The sequence below is a fragment of the Chaetodon trifascialis genome, chromosome 15 (genome assembly GCF_039877785.1).
Source record: "Chaetodon trifascialis isolate fChaTrf1 chromosome 15, fChaTrf1.hap1, whole genome shotgun sequence".
In the NCBI taxonomy this organism is placed as follows: domain Eukaryota; kingdom Metazoa; phylum Chordata; class Actinopteri; order Chaetodontiformes; family Chaetodontidae; genus Chaetodon; species Chaetodon trifascialis.
Window position 1 is genome coordinate 3,301,281 of NC_092070.1, and position 21,490 is coordinate 3,322,770.

Here is a 21,490-nt window from a genome sequence, read left to right on the forward strand (position 1 = left end):
TCTGTCCTGCCACCTCCTCTCCTCTCTCCTCCACCACTGCCGTTTTTGCCACCAGCAGCTACCTCAGAACCGGATGGCAGCTGTGTGTCTTGGAGAATTATGCAGTGTGATTCTAGATCATCTCAGGCACTCCTGGATAGTTTTCCAGTTCAGCTCTTCTTAGGGAGGAAACACACTTTTGCAAGTGCATAGTACCAACAGAGCCTGGCTTGAGTTCAGTGTGAAAGGCGATGCTGCGTACTGTTTCCCCTGGAGACAGTTTAGAGCTCATGCATCATCAAATTTAACATTTGCAGTTAAAAGCTGTTAATTGAGCACCAATGAAGCATGTCACACCCCTGGAAAGCTCATTTAATTTGACTTTCTTTTGAGAAAGACCTGGCCAAGAAAGAGTGGAAAGACAGTTTACCGAGGAGATTCCATTAACCTGGAAACGCTAGCTGCAGCTTTGTTAGGGCCAGCCGGAGCCACCGTAGTGTAGTCAGTAGCCACAGTGGTATTAGTCTTACTATTATCATTAACTTTTTGTGAGTAGTGTATGTTTGCCAATATTGAGTAATAGATATGTGAGAGAGTAAAATAAAATGTCCCCTGAGCTGCATGCTGTCGTAGTCTTGCTTGGTTGAAGTGTAGTGCTGTCCATGGTTCTGATGCAACTGTCACTATGTCTGCTTCAGTGACTTTGTTTTGCTCTAATTACTGACTTAGACCTCTGACTGTTTGTGTATGAATTAAGGTTTAATAGTGGGGTGACATACATGATTTCAGCATACTTTGCCGTAGCGTGGTTGCATTAAAATGTCAAAAAAAGAAACTTTGATTGTCAGGACTTGCTTCCTCTGGCACCAGGACTGGATATAATTGAAGCAGCCAGTAATGGTTATTAAGTTTCACCAAAAAATGTAGCCAGAGACAGTAACAGCAGATGTCTTATATAGTTACAGTATCTTTTATATATAGTATATAGTCCAACTCAACAGTGACCACCAAAAGTTTTCCAGTGGGACCGGAAAATGTCTTCAAGTCATAAGGAGTGAATGATAGTCACCACTAAACATTAAACCCCCCGGTCAGTTACAGCCTGGTAAGTGATACCTTCTTCACCATCTGCCCCACAACAGTATGAGACAGAAATACAAAGAGCCAGAAGAAGGAAAAGGGGAGAGAGAGGCTCTGTGGCTTTCAGGTCAAGGACAATGCACATCAGGTGTCTGATGTCCGATTCAGGAAACCTGCATAGACTCCCAAAAATGTTTCCTATAAGAATCCATTCATGAATAGCACTTCATCTGATTTGCAAATTAGTACAAGTAAAATCCTCAGTGAGTTCACACAGGGACAGGAGACCTCAACAACATATTCACTCCCTTTGCTGGATGGGATGAGGACAATCACATGTACAGTGCAGAAGTTCTTTTCTGGATGTAAGTGCAGACCAATGAACCATAACAACACATAACAGTCCATTGTCACTTGTACATCTGTATTTTCTGGTTCCAGTAACTGACAAAGAAGACAATAAACCAAATCCTGGCATCAAAACCAGCTGGCTGATATCACACACAGACTGCAGCCATGTTTTCAACAGTCTGCAGTCTGACTTTCTAACAGCGGCAGAGAGAAAATCACACATCATCTACTCTCCCTGCAGCATGACAGCTTCTGCACATCACTTGATCAGTTTGTTCAATAACGGTTATTAGTGATCTCTCTCTACATATCAGAACGATTAGCACAGGAACTCTGCAAAGCTGCGTCTTATCACCTGACTTCTACATTTTGTACGCAAACAAAAGCCAGAACTCTCAGCCAAATCAGACTTTTAAATATGAAAATGACACAACATTGCTGTTCGGTTTTTGTTTTTTGTCTGATGTCTGCAATGCCGTTTGGTAGAAAGATGGTGATTATGGTGTAAAGATAATACAAAGCTGCATAGGCTGCACCAAAAAGGATTCATTCTTAAATCATTCTATACTAAACTATTTTGCCAAACGTTTTACCTAACGAAATTTAAACATGTCTTTAAACTTCAGTTTAGTTTTCACTCTGAACCTAGATCAAATTCACAATTTAAAAAAGGTGGACCAGAATCAAGTATCAAACCAAACTTTGACCAGAAGCTTGAGGATCGGAGGGAGCAGACAGGAGGTGATATAGGACACAGCAGTCTGAGCTAATGATCTAAACCGTTTGTTCCCATATCTTTCCTTTTGTGGATTGTCTCTCGTGTCTCTCTTGTGTTAGTTTTTGCATTTTCACTGCATAATGCCTCTGTGTAATTGCTGCTCCCCTGACTTGTCTGGATAATTGAATTGAAGTGACAGAAGAAAGCCCCGGACATCAAGGGCCCTGGGAGGATACAGTCCTTACCATCACTTGAAGCAAGGCCACCTGGTAAAATCCGTTTGACATAGACTCCAAACTCCTCTCCAGTTAACTCCTTCACACCACCAATCACTTTAATTCCTGTTGGGAGAAGATAAAAAAAAACACTTTTTCAAGGTTTTCAGTTTTCTTTTCCTTCAGTGAATCAGCAATCAATCCTACAAATCAATGATGATGTTTAAGACAACATTTGGATTTAAGTGTTCAAGATTGTCATATTCATATTCCCTCCCCTGACCACACAAAAAGTATAATATAATGCTCAACTCATCAACCAGCGCTCTCACTAATACCACACCATAGAGTTTTGGATTTTATCACTAAAACCACCAAATACAGTATGAAGTCATCAGATGCAGCTGACCATGTAACATTAACTGAGAGCTCAGTTCGATTCATTCAACCTGGAAGTCACCACTTCATCACTACATGTCCATATCACCATTCCAGGTTCCACAGTGAAAATCTGGTAAAACTCCAAATGGACTAAATGCTAATTGCAGTACATAAATGAATAATAATAACTGGGTACAGATGGGATTTTAAATGTTGTGATCTCAGGGGAGTGAGGGGAAGGTCAGTTGTCAGCAGATGCCTTTTTATTGGTATATTGCTGACAGATGAGGAATGGGAGGGTCATATAAGTCAGCTCTCCAGTCATTCTTTGATTTCAAGGGGCAGTACTGGCACCAAACTTTCACTGAGGGATCCAATCCCTGATCCAACACTTGTTTTTGGCTTCATTGGTCAGTTTGTAATAATGCTTACAGGACACTGTTAACGTGGATTTGTAGCTGTGCTTTAAGGGGTCACAGTGGAGCTTCAGTGGCATCATGCATCGGCTTTGTGGTTGAAAATTTCTGATGCTGGTGGAGTTTGTTGGTGTAGACAACATTAAGCACGATCATCACTCTCTGCCACAGTGAATGACAGGATGTGAACACAGCGATTGTACTGGAGTAACTTCATAAGCTGTACAGTCCACCAAGACTAAACAGATGGGTTGTTGTAACAGCGATGCATTCTTTTTCTCAGGTATGTACTGAAGTGCAGTTGAACAGTGATGCAATCATTTAACTGTGAACTGAACAAATCAGTGACAACAAGTTCTGAACCGAACTGAAGTGACAATTCCACTGAGCACCTCCAGCTTGTATGTGTGTAGCTCACTGCTGCTGTGTGTCACAGAGCAAATGAAAGAATGTAACCACAGCCACTGTGGGGAATAGAAGCATTCATTATTTAAATAAAAAGCTGTGGTGCTATCTGAACTTTAAATCAGAATCTACTTCTGCAGGCCCTTTGTGTCGCATATAAACCCGTATATTTAGATATGTTCAACAGCATGAGGGAAAATGTACTGAATTGCCAGTTTTTAACCCACTCATGCAACTGCAGTCAGTAGGTTGAGAATGTCGCACCTCGTACTAAAATACGTTCCTGCGGCTACAGTGGCCACTGTGCTATTTAGCCAGGAGTGATGTATGGTATAAATAGACATACCAACCAATGGAGTAAATGAGTGGTAACAGTTGCTTCCTGCTCACACTGAACACAACACACTTTAATCAGATTACCTCTATATTTCTGACAGTACTTCAGATCCCCCCGCCCCACATGTTCCATCACTGTACTTGAAGCGACTGCACTAAAGTGACTGAAGCCTTGCTGGTGAAGTCTCCTTCATCTAACCATTAGATCAGGGCAGCTTCAGCTTAAGGCTGCTGTTGGCCTGTTACCACAGAGACAAAATGGTAACGCTAATTGGGTCTGGAGCAAAGTGGTGCATGTTAATTACCGCCTGTTGGAAGAATGGGGTTTTAAAGTTCCCTGACTCAGTCCTCTCTCCCTTCATACGCTTCTCTGAGGAAAAAAGTCTCTTGTTCTTTTGTTCAGCCTCAAAGCACTCTCCTCCCCCCGCCTATCATCAGATAAGAAAAACATCATTCTTATGCATAAGCAGCTGGAGCAAATACAAAAGACATGTCTCCATTCCTCCTGTTCAACGTCACATTTTGTTTTCCAAATCCTTTTCTGTTCATGATGCATCAAGGGCATGTTTGCTTCCCAAGGATTAAACACTTTAAGATCTTGTAAAGATCACAAAATTTAATGTGATGAAAACACACAGTTGCTTCTAAAAATGGTTTCTAATACCGCAGATCACACAGGGATAAAAAAGAACATGGTCATTGAACAACAGAGTGCTATCTGTGGACATGAGAGGATGGAAAAAAAAGCTTTTTTGAAGTCCATTCAGACAACATGGACTGTGACGGACATGATGTTCACTATGAACACTGTGCCCCGTCCACACGCTGAGGTGGTGCAGCTTTCAGCTGCATTAACGCAGAGATTAGCATGTGCTGCGCTCAGCGGAGGACAGCCCGAGCGTTTGCTACAGTGTGCTCAACAGACACTCCGTCTGCAGCTGTGGAGGCTTCAGATGTACAGTGAGGGGGTCTTTAAGCTTTATGTATTAGAACAGTATGTACACTGGCACGTGATCAGGTTGGATGACTATAAGCGGCTTTGCTTCTCACCTGTGTGCTGCTTTTAGTACTGTGGGTCCACACACACACACACACACACACACACACACACACACACACACACACACACACACACACACACACACACACACACACACACACACACACACACACACACACACACACACACCTTCAGCCTTTCCTCCACCTCTCTCCTCACATGCTTTGCCTTTCATGGCTATGCTGTTTAAGTACACAGTAGTCATTCTATATGTTCATGCATCAGGAGTTCATGCTGGTGTTGATGCAGATCAATGTGTTTTTAAAAACCCTTGAGGGGTGAATTTCTCCTAATCATCATTTTCATGCTAGTCATGTTTAATTCTTTGTTGATGGGTGTTTTGTCTTTTCTTGATAACTGTCATACTTAAGTTTTAAAAACAATTCCATTGACATCAGTGACATTTATATCTCAGCAAGTGTATGCAATACAAATACTGTATTCTGCAGAATACTTGCAAGTTGTGTCTCTGCCTCAAAATGACTCAGAGCTGGAGGAAAGTGATGAAAGTAAAATGTTTCAGTCCTGTCCAAACCTTCCAGCCACCCCAGATCCTCACTGACATGCCTCTTTTCATGGTAAACAGACTGCACACATTGCTTACACATTGCTTTCACCCAAAGCGCTTTACAGTGTGCCTCACAATCACCCCGATGACAGTGAGCTCCATGCAAGGCATTGCTCTAACCATCGAGAGCAATTTGATGTTATGACACGATACGTCTTAAAGGGAAAGCAAGAAAAGCAAGCTGTGATGGGGTACATTTTCTTAATGTGGAGCTGTTCCGCTGTCAAACATATTTCACATGCTCATTGGAATGTAAATTCTGCAAAATGAGTGTGTAGAAGTGCAATATGTGCAGCAGCATTACGTAGGGATTAACATAAATATATATTTAAAAAAGTTGAATCGGGGCAAAAAAAAATAGCACATCCCTGAAATAATTCAGCTCATGTACAACTGATGAGTTCAACTTTGTAACATCATGGATACTTTTACAATAGTTTAGATATTTCTGACTATAAATGTGCTTCTATGTAAAGCAGGATATTTACAGTTTGACTGTAATTGTATTCATGCATATGGGCTGTTTGTCCTTGCGTAGGCACAAGCTCTACCAGCATGCGGGTGTGGAAGTGAGGTAAGGATAAAAACAACAGCAGCTCCCTGCATTCTTAACCAAGCTGAGTTAAGTGGGTTAGGGCTTTGCTACATGACCTACTTCCCCTCCCAGGCAAACACACGAGGAAACCTACTCTGCATAGAAAAGCCCTTTAAAAGTAGGATTTAAATTATTTCAACTATTCAAAATCAGGCTCCGTTGCAAGAGAGTGGAGGCTGATGGTGCACGGCTGCAAATATTATGTTTTTAATTAAACTGAGCATGTGGTTTGGACTTGAAATGAATTTCAATTATTGATTTAAAATACTAGAGGATTCATTTTTTCTGAGATGCCACACCCCTCATCCCTAACAAGTGCTTTAACAAACTTACAAACAAACAAAATTAACTGTCAGAGCTGCAATACCAGCAAACAATAATAATAATAAAAAAGACCTTTTAGCCTCTTTCAGCTCATTGCTTTGCCTTTATCACAGACAAGTTTCTTGTTCTCAGTGCTCACATCAACCTACTTTCCAGCAGCAGAAGGCAGCTGTTTTAAGAGAAAAAACCTCTGTTAACTGTACACGACCTGCTCAGCACCAAAGAACACACAGACACAGGCAAAGACAAGCCGGTGAACATCCTGAAGCCTTCAGGAGCTCAAGAGTCAGATATGTATGTCAGGAGGTGGTGGTGACCAAACCAGAGATAAAAGGACATGAATGTAGATCCAATAGTGATTCTCTTGGACCTCGACTCATCAGGTGGACATAAACATTACAAATGATAATGTTTTTCTGTGTCTGCTAAAGGTGTAAATAGGCAAACTCTTTGCTAACAGTTTGATATAATGGCTTTGTTAACATCTTGCTCTGCTGCCCCCCAGTGGCCAATATATTAACAATGCTTCAAAGCGTTTAACATTCCAGCAATGAGCATGTTAAAAAGCATGTCTTCATCCCCTTCTGTGTTTACTGAAATACTACTGCACCTTATTGAAAGCTGTAACTCTAACCATGTGCTTATGACCACATCCCTCTAGATCCTGTCACCTTGTCTTGACTTGACATGTCCAACTTTTTAAAGTACATTTCAAGATGTGTATTTAAGTTGTTCATTAGATTTGTTGATGCACACATACAGTATGACTACTCCTGAAACCATTCCGGAATATTTTTAGTGTGAGGATGACATGCAGGTGGACAGGAGTATATTATCACACAATCTTCAGCTTTTGTGCCAAAATCAAGAGTTTTAGCTGTTTGTGGATGATTTGTGGATTTCCATGGCTTATGATGTGTGTTGGTGAATGTGAATTTGTGTGTATTTCTTGTCAGAGTTCATGTAACATTGTACATCCGATGACGATGTGTACATGAACACCAACATGTCTTGCTGATTGTTCTTTTTAATGGTCCAGTGTTTCAATAAACCTTTTTGAAAGAAGTTGCGTACCACAGACAGTGAGAGAGATGAGTGGACATTAGTACCTGCAGGCAGCAAAGTTTCTGCATGTTTACTTTAAGAAGACATGCCAGGACAGAAGTATGTATCCAAACTTACCCAGGCCATTCTCACAGTCTGTAAACTCCATGGAATGAACAGCTCGGTCCACTCCATATGGACCCATTAGTGTCCTGTTAGAGAAAGAGGGGTGAGGAGGATGAAGAAAAGAGGGAGAGGGTGACAGGAGAGAGGAGAACATAAGTACAACACAAACTTTGAGAGATAAACCTCTCAGTTCCAAAGCCACACAGTCAGACTGCGACTACTCAATGCGAAGGATTGTTTGAGTGGAGTCTGACTTTGTGGAGAACAAACAGCCTCTCAGAGCGCTTCACACTGGAGACACTTGACAGATCACGCTCATAGACCAGACGAAGACAAAGAGTGCACCTTGACAAGCGCTGCAGACATTCATGTTTAATCAACAGTGTCTGCCATGCACTGATAAATACAAGTGAGCGTTACATGACAAAGAATAGAATAATATGATATTAGTCACACTATTTTCATTTGTAGTTTGCAATGCAGGAGCCCATAAAGTTCCACAAACCTGTGTTTTCCAAAAATCTGGATTTGGCTTTTGTGTTTTATGTTTGTTCAGCTGCCTCATCTACTGTATGTTGGACTAGTTCAAGAGCAAAACAAAAGCCAAATCAAATCAAGGCTACATACTGAATTCTAACTAGGTTTTGAATCTGCAGTGTATTTGCACTGCAAAAGTACACAAACAGTCAGTGCACACATTAACAAAACCTGCTTTCTGAGTTTCAATGGAAGCTATTTTCCTAAATGAAACAGAGGAAATGCACATAGGTGCCAAAAATGAAAAGTAATTATGGATGGAGGACAGACAGTTGCAGGAAGAACTCAGAAAACAAAGAAAAAACTATTGTATCAAGTACTGAATCATTTCCAGTTGCTATAAACCAGTTTAGTGTATTCATTTTTTGTAGACTAATTGCAAGCAGCAGACTACAAAGATTAGCGTATAGGATACAGTAGATACCATTAGCATGTGAGATGAAACTGGGGCACAGCTGTTATCAGACTTGTGCAACTCAGACCAGTCCAACATGTGAAACCAGCATACTGCAGCTGAGTGACAGCAGTTTCAGCTCTCATGACTCTTTCTGGCATGCTAGTGTGCAATAAAAAGGTGAAACAGTCCCTGTAATTTGTGTACAAATACAGTAAATCTTTTGGTGAGACTACTGTTTTACTGACACTGCCACCAATTCCTGAGAGGTGCAAATATACACCTCCGGATGCAAGACTGAACGAGAAATATTCAAAGCATGTCACTCCTCCATGTACCTTTTTAACATTTTTATAGCATCCAAATGCAGAAGCCTTGCTGGAAAAAATATTCTGTTTGTAGCTGAGTCGAACAGGTTGTGTTGGTGTGTCTGCTGCTACTGCCTCAGACACCAATCTATCCAAGAATGAGACATCTATCTTTAAAACTGAGTGAGCAGGAGACGCAATGGCAGACTTCTTTCTGACAGATGTCACCTCTACATATGTTCATTTAGCACATCTGAATATGCTCGTGTTCAAATCTTTCACTGACTGAACAGAATTCAGAGATAAAGCATAGAGCAGCCTTTTTTTTTATGTTTTTTTATTCTTGGAGGAGTGGATCATATGGAGTTTGTCTGTGCCAGCATTTACCTCCTAGTAAAATAGAACATATGTGAAGTATTTTCAATGAGTCATGTTTCACACACATCGACTATTATATCTGTATATGACCTTGTTTTGTGTGTTATGTTACTTTTGGGCACAATATTTTTGAAATGAATAATATTGGCTTTGGTGGTTTACTCATGTTCGTTGATGCATGGTGCTAATCAGCAGTGCAAAACGTTGTATTAATATACATGGTGTCCAAACTGCTAGTTCCTATATCAAGCTAGTAGTTTGATTATGGCAGTACACAATGTCTGAATATGACTTCATCTTGTCTGAGCATACTGGCTATAATAATAATATTGATGTATATAATCAAAGCTGATATATAACACTGCCTTGTATATACATACTATACTGTAACGAACGTACAACCACAAGAACACTGCAACTACTGCGTCTGCATTTACCCCAGAGAGAGAAAAGATGAAAAGACCAGCAGCTACAATTTAAGATAACAGAACCTTGTTACAAAAAAATAACCTGGAGATCTAATTCTGTGCAAAAAGCTAATGAAGATGCTGTCCTCTTTTTAAAAAGAAGCAAAATAAGAAGGACCTTGGTCATTTGTTCATACAGCATTAAATGTTTGCATGTATTACCAGCATGGATGGGTGGGCACACAAAGTGCTTTGACCAACAGGCGAGGGACCAGTAATCTTGCCATAAACAATGCTAAGTAGTTTAAATTGCCTTCACTGTGAATCATTTCTTACAACAGTACTCCACAGATTTAGCATTGAACTCCCATAACATTGTCGGACTCACAATGAACAGTTTAAAAAAAATCAATGTAGCATATGTTTTCTTCTTCCCTGTGAAAACATGTTGTCTACATTGCCCATAATGCAACTTGACACCTGACAGTTAAGTCAGAGATTTAGGCCCCAAGCAGAGATGAGGAGCAGGCTACAGAGATCTGGTAAGCTCATTTCTTTCTAACTACACACCCTCAGATTGTTTTCATTCTTCAGCCCCAACTGACGCTGACTCAAGTGACATCACATGAGGACATTCATCTGACTTGACACAGCTCCGTCTGGAGACACTGAAGGCTTTGTCCTACTTTTTCCACAGTAGTACTGCCCAACACCTGGAAACACACTTGAGATCCCCTTTAAACTAAAGTTACTAGATAATCAAAACTGACAAATAAACTATTTTGTGATTCAGGTATGAGGCCTTGTGGAAAAGAGCTCAGAGGACAAACATAGGTGACAAAAATGTCCATATGGATCTGAGCTGCAGGTCCTAAGAGACCTGATCTCCAGATACTCCAGGAGGAGGACAGAGTGATTCATATCATGTCTCCCACCAACAGCTAGTGTTTGTTTCTTTTAACCACAGCCAGTCTTCTCCTAACATTAACAAAGTGCTTTTAGCTGCTACCTTAAGTTGCCAACAATCTCACTCATTTCTGAGAAGTGTTTGTGTCTGTCGACATCCGCCTCTTTAGCTGCTAAACGCTCTACTGTGTCCAGCAGCTCGTCACTCGCTTTGTCTGTGTGTTGTTTGGTGCTGAGCAGGAAGTGTACAGAGGTTTATCAGAACTTCTTCTCTGAAAACAGCTGATGGATGATGATGGTGAGAGATGGGTGCAGGATGGAAAACAAAAAATGAGCTACAATAAGAGCTGTGCAGAGCTAAATGGAACACAGAGACAATGATAGTTCTCTGTCTTTTAACATTACACTCAGACATTTGATCCTGTGTCAATTTAGAATATCAAAGAGTACAACTTTAGCTTCAGAAAACAGAACTAAGAACTCTATGAATCTTATTTTCTAAGGCTAATTTGTAACAAGTTTGGCAGGCATTGACAAACAATGTCACCCTGCTGATAGGGACACCAGTTCTAATTAAAAAGTTCATTTTAAGGATAGTTTACAGATTTGCACATTTTTAAGATGTCTCGATTTGAACTTAATATTTGAACTTAAAGTTGTTTAATTTAGTTGTTGTCTAATACAATGAACTGTAAATGTCATTTCTGCTTTATTTTTCTGGATACTGGTATATAAACTAAGCCTCAGGGAATGTGCCACAGCTACAGTAAGTGAGCTGGAATAAAACAACAAAGTTCAGTCATTAAAGCATCTTGCAAGCGTCTTGGTCAGCCCTCGCACAGTGTGCTGTGGGTAATCTCTTGGAGATGAGGTTGGCAGAAATTATTGTAGTATTACACAACAGTGCAGCACAAGAACTGCCCACTCTGGTTTTGCCCAATTTTCCCCCTCCTAATCCATTCAACACCAGCTCGAGCAGCAATTTAAGAACACCCATTTGCTCACACTGAACACCACTACAAAAGGTGGTGTAAAACACTGGAGATTAACAAGATAAACCAGTGCACACTGAGGTCTGTTGTTAATCTGTCAACATTATGAGCAACACTTGGTAAATTTAAGAGATTATCGTGGTCATATTTTGGAAATGGAACGATGTCTCCTCAGTCGTGTAACTTAGAGTTCCCTGTCTGGTTGCCACCTGAACAACTAGGACCATTATCAATATTTCATCTGCAGGGAGTTCATCAGTGGCAACCTGACACTCCCACTGCTGTCAGGGAAACAATGAGGCTAACTGAACTTCAAATGAAACCACAGCCAGCAGCAGAATGTCCTATTCATAACATGTGAAGACAGGAGGAAGAGTGTTCTTCGTATTCCTGTTGAGAGTGATACTCTCACACTAAGCTTCCATTCATGTGCACGTGATCAAGATTCACACAATCACAACTGAGCCATATTCATGTTGTTACTGTAGTTCTTTTACTTTTTGTTGCTGTTTTTGCAAAGTAAAGAATTAACTTTCATAGTGAAAATGAGGTTTTGATTTACATTAACAACTTCTAATTAAATACATGGTATGTATTTTGATGGCCTAAAAAATGGTTATATGCATTTACCCTCAGTTCAGTGCTTTGGAAGATGTTTTCTGAAAACTGCCTTATTTACATCGTCTCGCACACATCTTTATCTCCTTTTATATTGGCACATTATTGCCTTTAACAGGTCATTAACACCACCATCACTGTATACATCACATCTGTTGACATGAATGTGTATTCCTGTGAGTCAGAGCACAAGATGAAAACAATCAAGTGATCCTCATCCACACACTGATTTACAGCACCACAGTCTAAATTTCCACGTGATTCAAATGTTATTTACTTTATTATGTATTTTACTATTTCATACAAAGCAGGTAGCGAGATGCACTGAGCCATCTTCTATTGCACTGAACATGAGTCTTACTGTACTGTTTGATTGTAGAAACTTTTGTAACAAAGCAATTAAAATGTACTACACTATTAGGAACTACAAAAAAAATATTTGCTTTAGCCAAATGAGAGGCTTTATGCCCTCATCCTGTGGTTCTAGTCCTCTCTGAGGAGATCATCCACTATAGTCATTCCATTTAATCAGGATGATTTGGCACTCGAGTTGTAAACACAAAGATAAGCCAAGATTTCCTCCTTAATTCCTTTTTAAAAGTTGTTGTTCTGGCTGGGCCTAACACTCTGAATTTCCTTCAAGTTCCAGCTACAAGTTGTGATGATGATGATGGGCTATCATCACATAATACATGGCCTCCACTTACTGTGACATGATGGCCAAAAATATTGTCATGGGCTCAAGATTCCTCCACAACTACAACAGGACATTGTTGGCACACAAACAACACACTTGTTTGTTTGATTGTTGGTCTAATATCTGCTGTTTCAGGCCTGCAGACCACAGGACTCATCGAAAAAATCAACAGCAGGTTAATCACAGATGAAAAGAATCATTAGTTGCTCCTCTGATAATTACAATTTCTGACCACAATGTCAGACAAATACTTGGTTTGACACAGACATTTTAACACAGTTTTACAGATGAACCCTAAAACTTGAATAATGGAGCTTGATTAAACACGTTTAAGCCACAACAGGAGGAGAGAAGAGAAGGGCGACGAGCCAAGCAGTCCTCAGCTGATGTTGTTGTTTGTCAACAGATGAGTGATAGTGGGAATGCGCGGGGAGCTGGCTGTTGCCCTGACGTGTCATGTGGACTTATTCGGAGTTCATCCGTTTTCTTCCACCTGACACTGCTTCATCTGTGCACCGTTAGACGAACTTTTTCAAAGGACACTGTCAATCAAACGCAGCCTCCCAAACACAACCGCGACTGTGCGCGCGCGGCGCACGAGCGAAGACAGACGACAGATGGAGACAGGTCTGTACTGTTCCGTGGATGATCCCCAAAATAACAGCAGGAACAAAACACGCTCACAGACACGCGGAACAGCTTGAGCCCGGGTCCTCTACCTGCGTGTCCCAGTCAACATCCACAGGAGTGCATCCACACTCCGCGGACCACCGCAAAGACCCTTACAGCAGCACCACGCTTACGGCTTTACCGACACATCGAGCCGTCCTGCCATTAGACACTGTTTTTTCTTTACGTGCACAAACCTTTACATTTCACTTGTTCTGAATAGAGGCAGTAAACACCGCCGCTACAACGTGCACTCAACACCTGACAAGAGTATGCAGGCAGCAGCGTCCAGCGGGGTCCCGATCACACACACCTTCCACACACACACCCCGTTTCTCCGCCTTACCTGCTGATGATCACTGCTCCTTTATACATGACTGAAAAGGTTGGCATGTTGACATGGAGCCGCTTCTCAGGTAGGACGAACGGACGGACGGAGCTTCCCCAGCCTTCAGCCTTCAGCCCTCAGCCTTCAGCCACATGCTGGAGCGTCTACACAGGCTGCCTCTAATTCCAGTTCAGCAGACTGTCCGCTCCAAACATCTCCACCTTCACCCACTGATTTAATCTCTTACATAACCAAAGTCGCCAAAAAGTGAAAAGGGCCACAGACAGCAGGGAGGCTCTGGATGAATCTGGAGAGGTTTGTCACATTTTCTGTCATCTTCCTCTGCCTGTTCCACCTCAGCGAAGCTTTATTTGTTGCTAGAAACAGGAAGTTGAACTGGAAGGGATAGTCTCAGCAAAGCCTGTCCATTCCAGAAAATTACTGCTATTGATTATTAGACTAGTCTTGTTTTCACCAGTTACAGTAAGTATGAGGAATATTTCACCAATGTGCAAAGATTTATCTAGGTGGCATTGTTGGAATTTCTTTGTAATACTTACCATCTAGAGCTTATTAAAAAAAATAACACACAATTCTGGATATAGATGACATTATAGAATATATAAAATGTTTAAATATAATCAAATATTTCCTCTGTGCAACTGTGCAGCCAAAGAAGATTGTAACAGAGCAGGAGGGGCTGGGATGCCTTCAAACACATTAATGCATAAATACCCGGCTCTCCATTTAGAAACAACAGTTTAATCCTCAGTGGACATCCATTACTTAGCATTGTCATTTGTCATTCAGGCTTCAGAGCATCTGTGTTTTATTGCTGCTTGTCCAGGCTGCGACTAACGATTAAGAGTCACTGTCAATCAATCTACTGATCATTTTTTGGAAAGACATGAACAAGTTCTTCCTGTATGAAATGAAAAAATAACAGAAGAACTACCATAGTGGTAGGTGGTGAAATGGTTTTATTATGCTAAATTTGGCTCTGTCTTGCAATTATGTTTCTCTCTTGATTTGTGGTGGTTCCTTCAAATCTATGGATTAAGATGGAAGTTGTTAAGTGCTCCGTTAAGGTAGAAAAGTGTGACTAAAATGTCAGGAATTTAATCAGGCTGGGATTCAGAAGAATTAACAGTTACCATGTATGATGGTCAAAAAGTTTTTCCAGTAAAACAGTGTTGCCAGCTTCCATACTTCTGCTGTGACACACACTTCCACCTTCAGTCTCACACTGCCCAAACAATTCTCACACCAAAACACTGCGACAGCAATAGAGATGAACAGGTGAGCATGGAAAGGTCAAAGCCTTTCTAGTACAGCAAAAGTCAAACCAAGTAACACTGGTTACATACCATAATCCCAGATTCTATCAATATAGGGTCTACCATTACTCTCTGATTGGTGCAGATTAGGAACAAAAGTCACCCCAAGATGAAGTCAAACATTGGCAGCCCTGATAAGATAAACACACACATATTCTTATTCATCAATCTGATACGATAAAGTCAGCAAAATGTTTTAGTAAAAGTAAAAAGCACTGAAAAAAAAGAATTTTAAAATGACTGAATATTCACATGAAATAGCACGTACTGGCAACTTTAATCAGCCTGAGCCCACATACATCTCCTCGGGATGCATGTGTAGGTCCATGCAGACTAAAGATTCGTTTAGTACAAACACGAGTTACCAACATTTGTACTACCAAAGCTAAATATATGTGAAAAGTTCCTAGAATACCACATCAGCTCAGCGTCGCTTCATAATCCCTGGCATGCAGGCACAAGAAATATCTGCTGGTTTATCGGACTGTGAAACAGTTGAAAACATACCTTGCAAAACCTAGAGGCACTTTGAACCTTTGGAACATGTCTGTTTTAGTGGAAAGGCCTGGATGTCTGATTCTTGTTGTTAACATTGGCTCTGCTTATTCCGTCATGATGCACTGCAGCTGCCACGCACACACTACATGAAGGGTGCCAATTGATGAGGAGATGATAAGCTTATGGCAAGGGGATAATACACACAAATCCATATGGCACAACAATGTGCTAAATATAGGCCTTTATAATAGGGCTACTCAATTACTGCACAGAGCCATTACACAACATTTCTAACATTTCAAAACTATACACACACATTAGAGCCTACTAGTTCATATTTTATACTATATTCTTACTTGTTTGCTTTGGTTACAGGAACTAACAGCTGTTTAAGTGACACCTGTGTGTGGCACTACATCTAAGTCATGCCTTTAAAGCTGCATTAACTGAATGAAAGATTTTCTGTCTTTCTATGGCCACTTGGGGGCAGCAGAACAACATTTAAAATCAACATTAAAATCAACCTGAAAAGCTGACAGTTTTTAATGTTCAGGTGAAAATGATGTGACGTTAGCATTCATCGTGTTTCTGGTCATAGAACAATTAATTTGTTAGCTGGAAACCAAAACAATGAGCTAAAATAGGCTAAAAAGCTCCACAGAGCTGGTGAGAATTATGAGCACACAGTCATTTGATCCGTTGTTATTAGTGCTGCAAAAATATTGCGTTATTAACACGTTAACGCAAATCAATTTTAGCGGCGTTATTTTTTTTATTGCGCGATTAACGCTCTTTGTGACATAGTGAACTTGTAGTTTTTTTATAAGGTGTGGCCACTGCTAGTAACGTTACAAAAACTACAGGATCCGATTGTAAACTGGAAACAAAACAATAGGCACGCCCCACGCACGCGTTTGGTCTTGCCTGCTCGCTAGCTGTGAAAGAGTAGGTTACCGGTTCTTGTGGATGTCAAGCGTGAAACGCCGAAATGGATGCGAACAAGGATCTGGATGGAAAGTTCAGTTTCAAAAAATTGCCAGATGGGTCGACTGACAAGACTAAAGTTATGGTTTAACCATGGTTTAACTGCACTATAGCCTGAGTCCTAGTTTACAATGATGTGCACTTTGTAACTTTATTTTGTATCACCCTGTTTTGATCCCTTAGAAAGGGTTGTTTTTTGTAACCAAGTATTTAATTTTTTTTGTCATCTGTTCATTGACAGTGTCAAATTGTGTGAGATTTTGCTTCAAATGTGAATGACTACTCAAAGTGAGAATGTTAGTGTGAAATAACACTACACATTGCTGTATATATATATATATATATATATATATATATATATATATATAAACATTTGGACAAAGCAAGCCTACTATGACATTCATGAGATTAATTGCGATTAAATATTTTAATCAATTGACAGCACCAGTTGTTATTATGAATTACTGACTAGCGCAGCTTAAAAGACATAACAAATCAATCCATTGGACTTCAAATGTTGAAGATGTGGAGATGTAGTGTCCGCTGATGGAAGAGGACATATTTGAGGTCAACTCTTCAGAGGGTAAGACAGCCTCAAATGTGGCGTTTCTTCTCCAGGTCACTATGATGGTGCCTTCTGAACAATTTTTGTTGTGTGTATGGGTGTTTGTAATTTAGCTGATTGAAAAATACATATGAAAAACACAAAACTGACAAACAAAAAGTAATACAAGACTCCAAGAAAATACTTATCAAACACTGGGGGAACAGCGTCTGAGTTCCTGCCACCTGATATAAGGAGTGACTACAGGAAAGGCTGTTATATCTATTTGCATATTCCTGATCAAAGCCTTCATTCTATCATATTTTGTTTCATAGCGATGGCAAATTCTGTGTCTGTTGGAGCCACCAGACAACGTGCAGGTCTGAGAAAAGTGCAATAAAGTTTAGAGCACTGTTTTACTGTCAATGTTAAGTGGTCAACAGAGTTTTGATTTGTTTTAGGGTGAAGGGTCAAGGGAGGAGGATGAGAAGGATGTCTATATGTTCAATGATGCCAGAAGTAAGCAATGAAGAAATGATACAATAAGCCCCACTTGTGTGGTGAAGTGCTCATAGTGTGTTCTTTTCCTACAGTTACTGGCTGCAGGACCCTGAGACCTTCAAGGACCATCTCAGACTGGGACCACAGTTGACAAAAGTGAATATTAACAAATGAATACAACACAACACCTAGGCCACTCCAAACAATAATGAAACTTGTTGCTGTTGTTGCTATGGAATGCAGAAAATGTAAAGACAGTGGCAGTGGCACGGTGGAACAAGTGGTAACACTGTCGCCTCACAGCTCGAAGGTCCCTGGTTCGAATCCCGCTGTGGCGTGTCCTCCACCATGTCTTCAGCCTGCTGCTCGAAGAAAAAAGGGCCTTTCTGTGTGGAGTTTGCATGTTGCATGTTCACCCGGGGTGAACAGGAGAACATGCCAGAAGATCACCACCTGACAAATGGTGACGAAAGAGGATGGGTCCCCGGGCGTGGGCACCGGCATTGGCTGGCGGCTGGCACCGCTCCTGGTCTGCCGCGGAGGAACGGTGGACCAAGATGAGTCAAAAGCGGAGAAAAATAATTTCACGAAGCATTTCAGTAGTGGCCTTAAGAACATTATCTAAGTGGGACTGTGCCTCCACTCTCCATACTCATTGAGCTGTATGTCATTTTTTTCCTCTGCAAGTACGCTGATTGAGTGCTCTTTAAAAAAGAGTGAAAATTCTTGTATGTCCACACATACTTTGCCAATAAAGCTGATTCGGATTCTGATTTCCTATTGGCAAAGTGTGCCTCGTGCGGATCAAACAGATACTTTATACGTATACTGCACATGAGTGCAGTCCAGAGCCCCGATAAGGGTCAGAAAAGCTACAAAAATAAAAGGAATGAAGCCTACAATTATCACCTCCAACACTAACACTCAAAAATATTTCCTACAATTAATGCTTTACGAGCTGTGATTCCATTAAAGACCTCTTTTATGGTGAGAATTCCTCTGCAGCCAGAGAAAGTGATGAACACATCGAGAAGTCTGTTTAACGACAGGTACACCACTCAAACAGAGCAGGAAATCAATGCTTTGCCAATATTCTCTCCATCTCTAACTGTGCACAGAAATGTGCTATTGGCAAAAAAGTGAAGTGCAGTGCACGCAGTCTGTGGGACTGACTGCTTTGTTGCGGCATGCACGATTGACAATATGTTTCCTTAGTAATCTACAAATATATGCAATTCCCTCTCTGAAGACCCTGGAGGACACACCATGATGAACAAAGACGGACACGCAGTTTGAGGTCCTTATTTACAGACCTTTACTTCTTTCATTAAAAAATAAGCTAGCAAGTTTGTTAGCAAGCTAATTAAGCTAAATGCTAGCACCTCTTGTCCAACATAAAACAGACCCATCCTCATCCACATTCTCTCATTTTGGATCCAGTGTGGTCTTTCACCTCACTAGATTTGCATTTTTTATCCATCATTTTTGTAGCTTCCTCTAGGTCTGGCACTTGGTTGCTGCCTTTGTACAAAGTCCTGACCTCACCTTGCTGTGCTGTTATTGGCGGGGGTCTACACACCAACTGTCCAAAGACTGCAGCCTAGAAACGTCCTGACCACAAAAGAAGTGGATAAGAAAATACAGAGGGCGGGGTCTCTGCAGATAAAGACACCACCACACACTGCTGGTGGGTCATAAGTGAAGACTGAGAGGGATGGCATTTGTATGAGTCTATACATTGTGTTTTAGGTAAATACTAAATAGATCTGTCTCTAAGATCTTTATGTTCCCAAATGAAATGAACCATTACTTCCGATCACAGTGGTGCCACTGAACTTATTTTAGCACTGTTTCCACACCAATCTACAAGCTACACACCCTCTCAGCCAGGGTTTCTGATGTTTACCCAGTGGTTAAGATTGGAAGAAGCTGGAGGCTGTCCAGCCTCTTACCTAACCCAGCCGTCTTGTCCTGACTCCAGACACAGGCTTTGGGAGCGCAGATGTAAGCCTGGCTGACACATGACTTCTATGGTAGCCAACTCGTTGTCACTGCTGTCATCTCATTTGGTAATGCTGGCCACGTGCTGTACATGACAAAAATGTCCCTACATGTACCCCGGCAAGAAAATTATTAGCAGAACTGGATGGCCACTTGAGAATATGGGATGGAGGTTTGAGAATAACGGATGAATCATGAATGAATCATGTCCGTTCAGCATATTTGGTTGAATTCCATATCCTCAGGTTTTTTGCTGTACCACTAGTGATTACTGCCCACACACATCGAGGGTGCAAAGTAGTTTAACATGATGGACTGGTTTTGCATGTGTGTGTGCATGTGTGTGTGTTTGTGTGTGATGATTTTACATCAAAATTTCATCATATTGGTGTTCTAACACTTACACACCAACATGCCAATCGTTCTGTGAAATAACAGCAGCAGGACAGAATGAATGATAGAAGACCATCACTCCCACAGCAGCTCACTGACACAGAGAGCCTGACATGCTGTTGATTTACTGTAAGTCACATTAGCTCAACAAACTCAATCATTTGTCATTTTTGTGTCAAAAGATGTTGCTGTTGTGTCTTTACACTCAAATGTTTAGTATCGGGAAACTAAGGAATTGACTTGTTGCGCACATTTCATTTATGTATTGGTAAATTTAGAGGGGATAATGTATACAATGCTGTACATGTGCCAGTGTTAGGCAAAAGGCTATTTTCATTTGTGTCATTTTTCATCGAGTTCTTATAACGTCATTTTTGGGAGGATATCAAGTCATTCCAGGCCAAAAGTCTCAAAGACCAAGCAAAGTCATAAGTCATTAGTGTTAAAGTCAAAGTTGAGTTGCACATCTATTTTCATTTTGTCAAGTCAAGCCTAAAGACCATCATCCAAAACCCAGAGGCCAGTGGCATAAATCTCTACAGAAGCAGCAAACAACAAACTCTGTATGCACAGAAACTGAAATAGTATATTTAATATTGTCTTCAGATTTATAGTCATGCATATGCTTAGTTCTGTTTCATGTGATTGAGATGTGCACAAGCACAAGCCTGATTTATGCATCCACAAATGGATGCAGACATACCAAATGCTCACTCACCAGACCTGTCAATGACAAAAAACTGAAATAAAAAGAGGAAGTGCAGTTTTACAGACTCTGAGGTTTTCCAACAGTGACAGGAAAGCTGTCATTATGTTTGAGCATAACACAACTGTGGCTAAGAAGGTCTACTTGTAAACTATGACCAGTGGTGACATCTTCGTTATTCCTATTAAACATGAGAAAGACAATCAATTATTCATTGAAAGTTTTAGTGAAAAAGACATTACAAAGTGCCTCACAGTGAAGGACAGAATGAAAAGATCATTAACACAGGAGAAAACTTGAAATAATAAATGTAAAAAAAAAAAAAAATCTAAATATGACTGATCGAATTCATCACTTCTATAAGTGACTATTTAAAATTAAGTTTACAAATGTAGCTGTTTGACATTTTACAGATGACTGTAGAGTGGAAAGTGTGATGTGTGTGCGTGTCATGGTCTGACGTATGCATGAAGGGCACAGTGTGTCGTTGCGTTCTCCTCTAGAGATGCCAGTTTATGTGTGGTAAGTGTCACATGCATGTTTTTATGAATATGCATCATTCATACATCTGGCTCTATGTCGACAGAAGGTTGGTCAACACACGCTGACCCAGTTTAACACAGGTTTAAAGCTCGTCACTGTGATGGTCTCCAGGGTAACCCGCTCTGTTGCAGGGGAAGTGCTGCCTGACATA

At 40.7% G+C, this 21,490-nt stretch overlaps 1 protein-coding gene across 3 annotated transcripts in view; it reads right to left on the reverse strand.

Moving 5' to 3' along the window:
• Nucleotides 1–21,490, reverse strand: part of LOC139344145 (syntaxin-binding protein 4) — a 75,232-nt gene that overhangs the window by 36,694 nt on the left and 17,048 nt on the right. The window contains exons 1-3 of one of the 3 annotated variants that reach the window (XM_070982097.1): nt 15,677–15,778; nt 7,611–7,684; nt 2,374–2,469 (exon numbers count right to left, since the gene is read on the reverse strand). In XM_070982097.1, the coding sequence (XP_070838198.1) occupies nt 2,374–2,469; nt 7,611–7,684; nt 15,677–15,762 (256 nt within the window). In that variant the 5' untranslated portion in view covers nt 15,763–15,778. Of the gene's footprint in view, nt 1–2,373; nt 2,470–7,610; nt 7,685–13,850; nt 14,226–15,676; nt 15,779–21,490 lie in introns of those variants that run through there. The other 2 variants (XM_070982099.1, XM_070982098.1) reach the window with 2 other exon arrangements.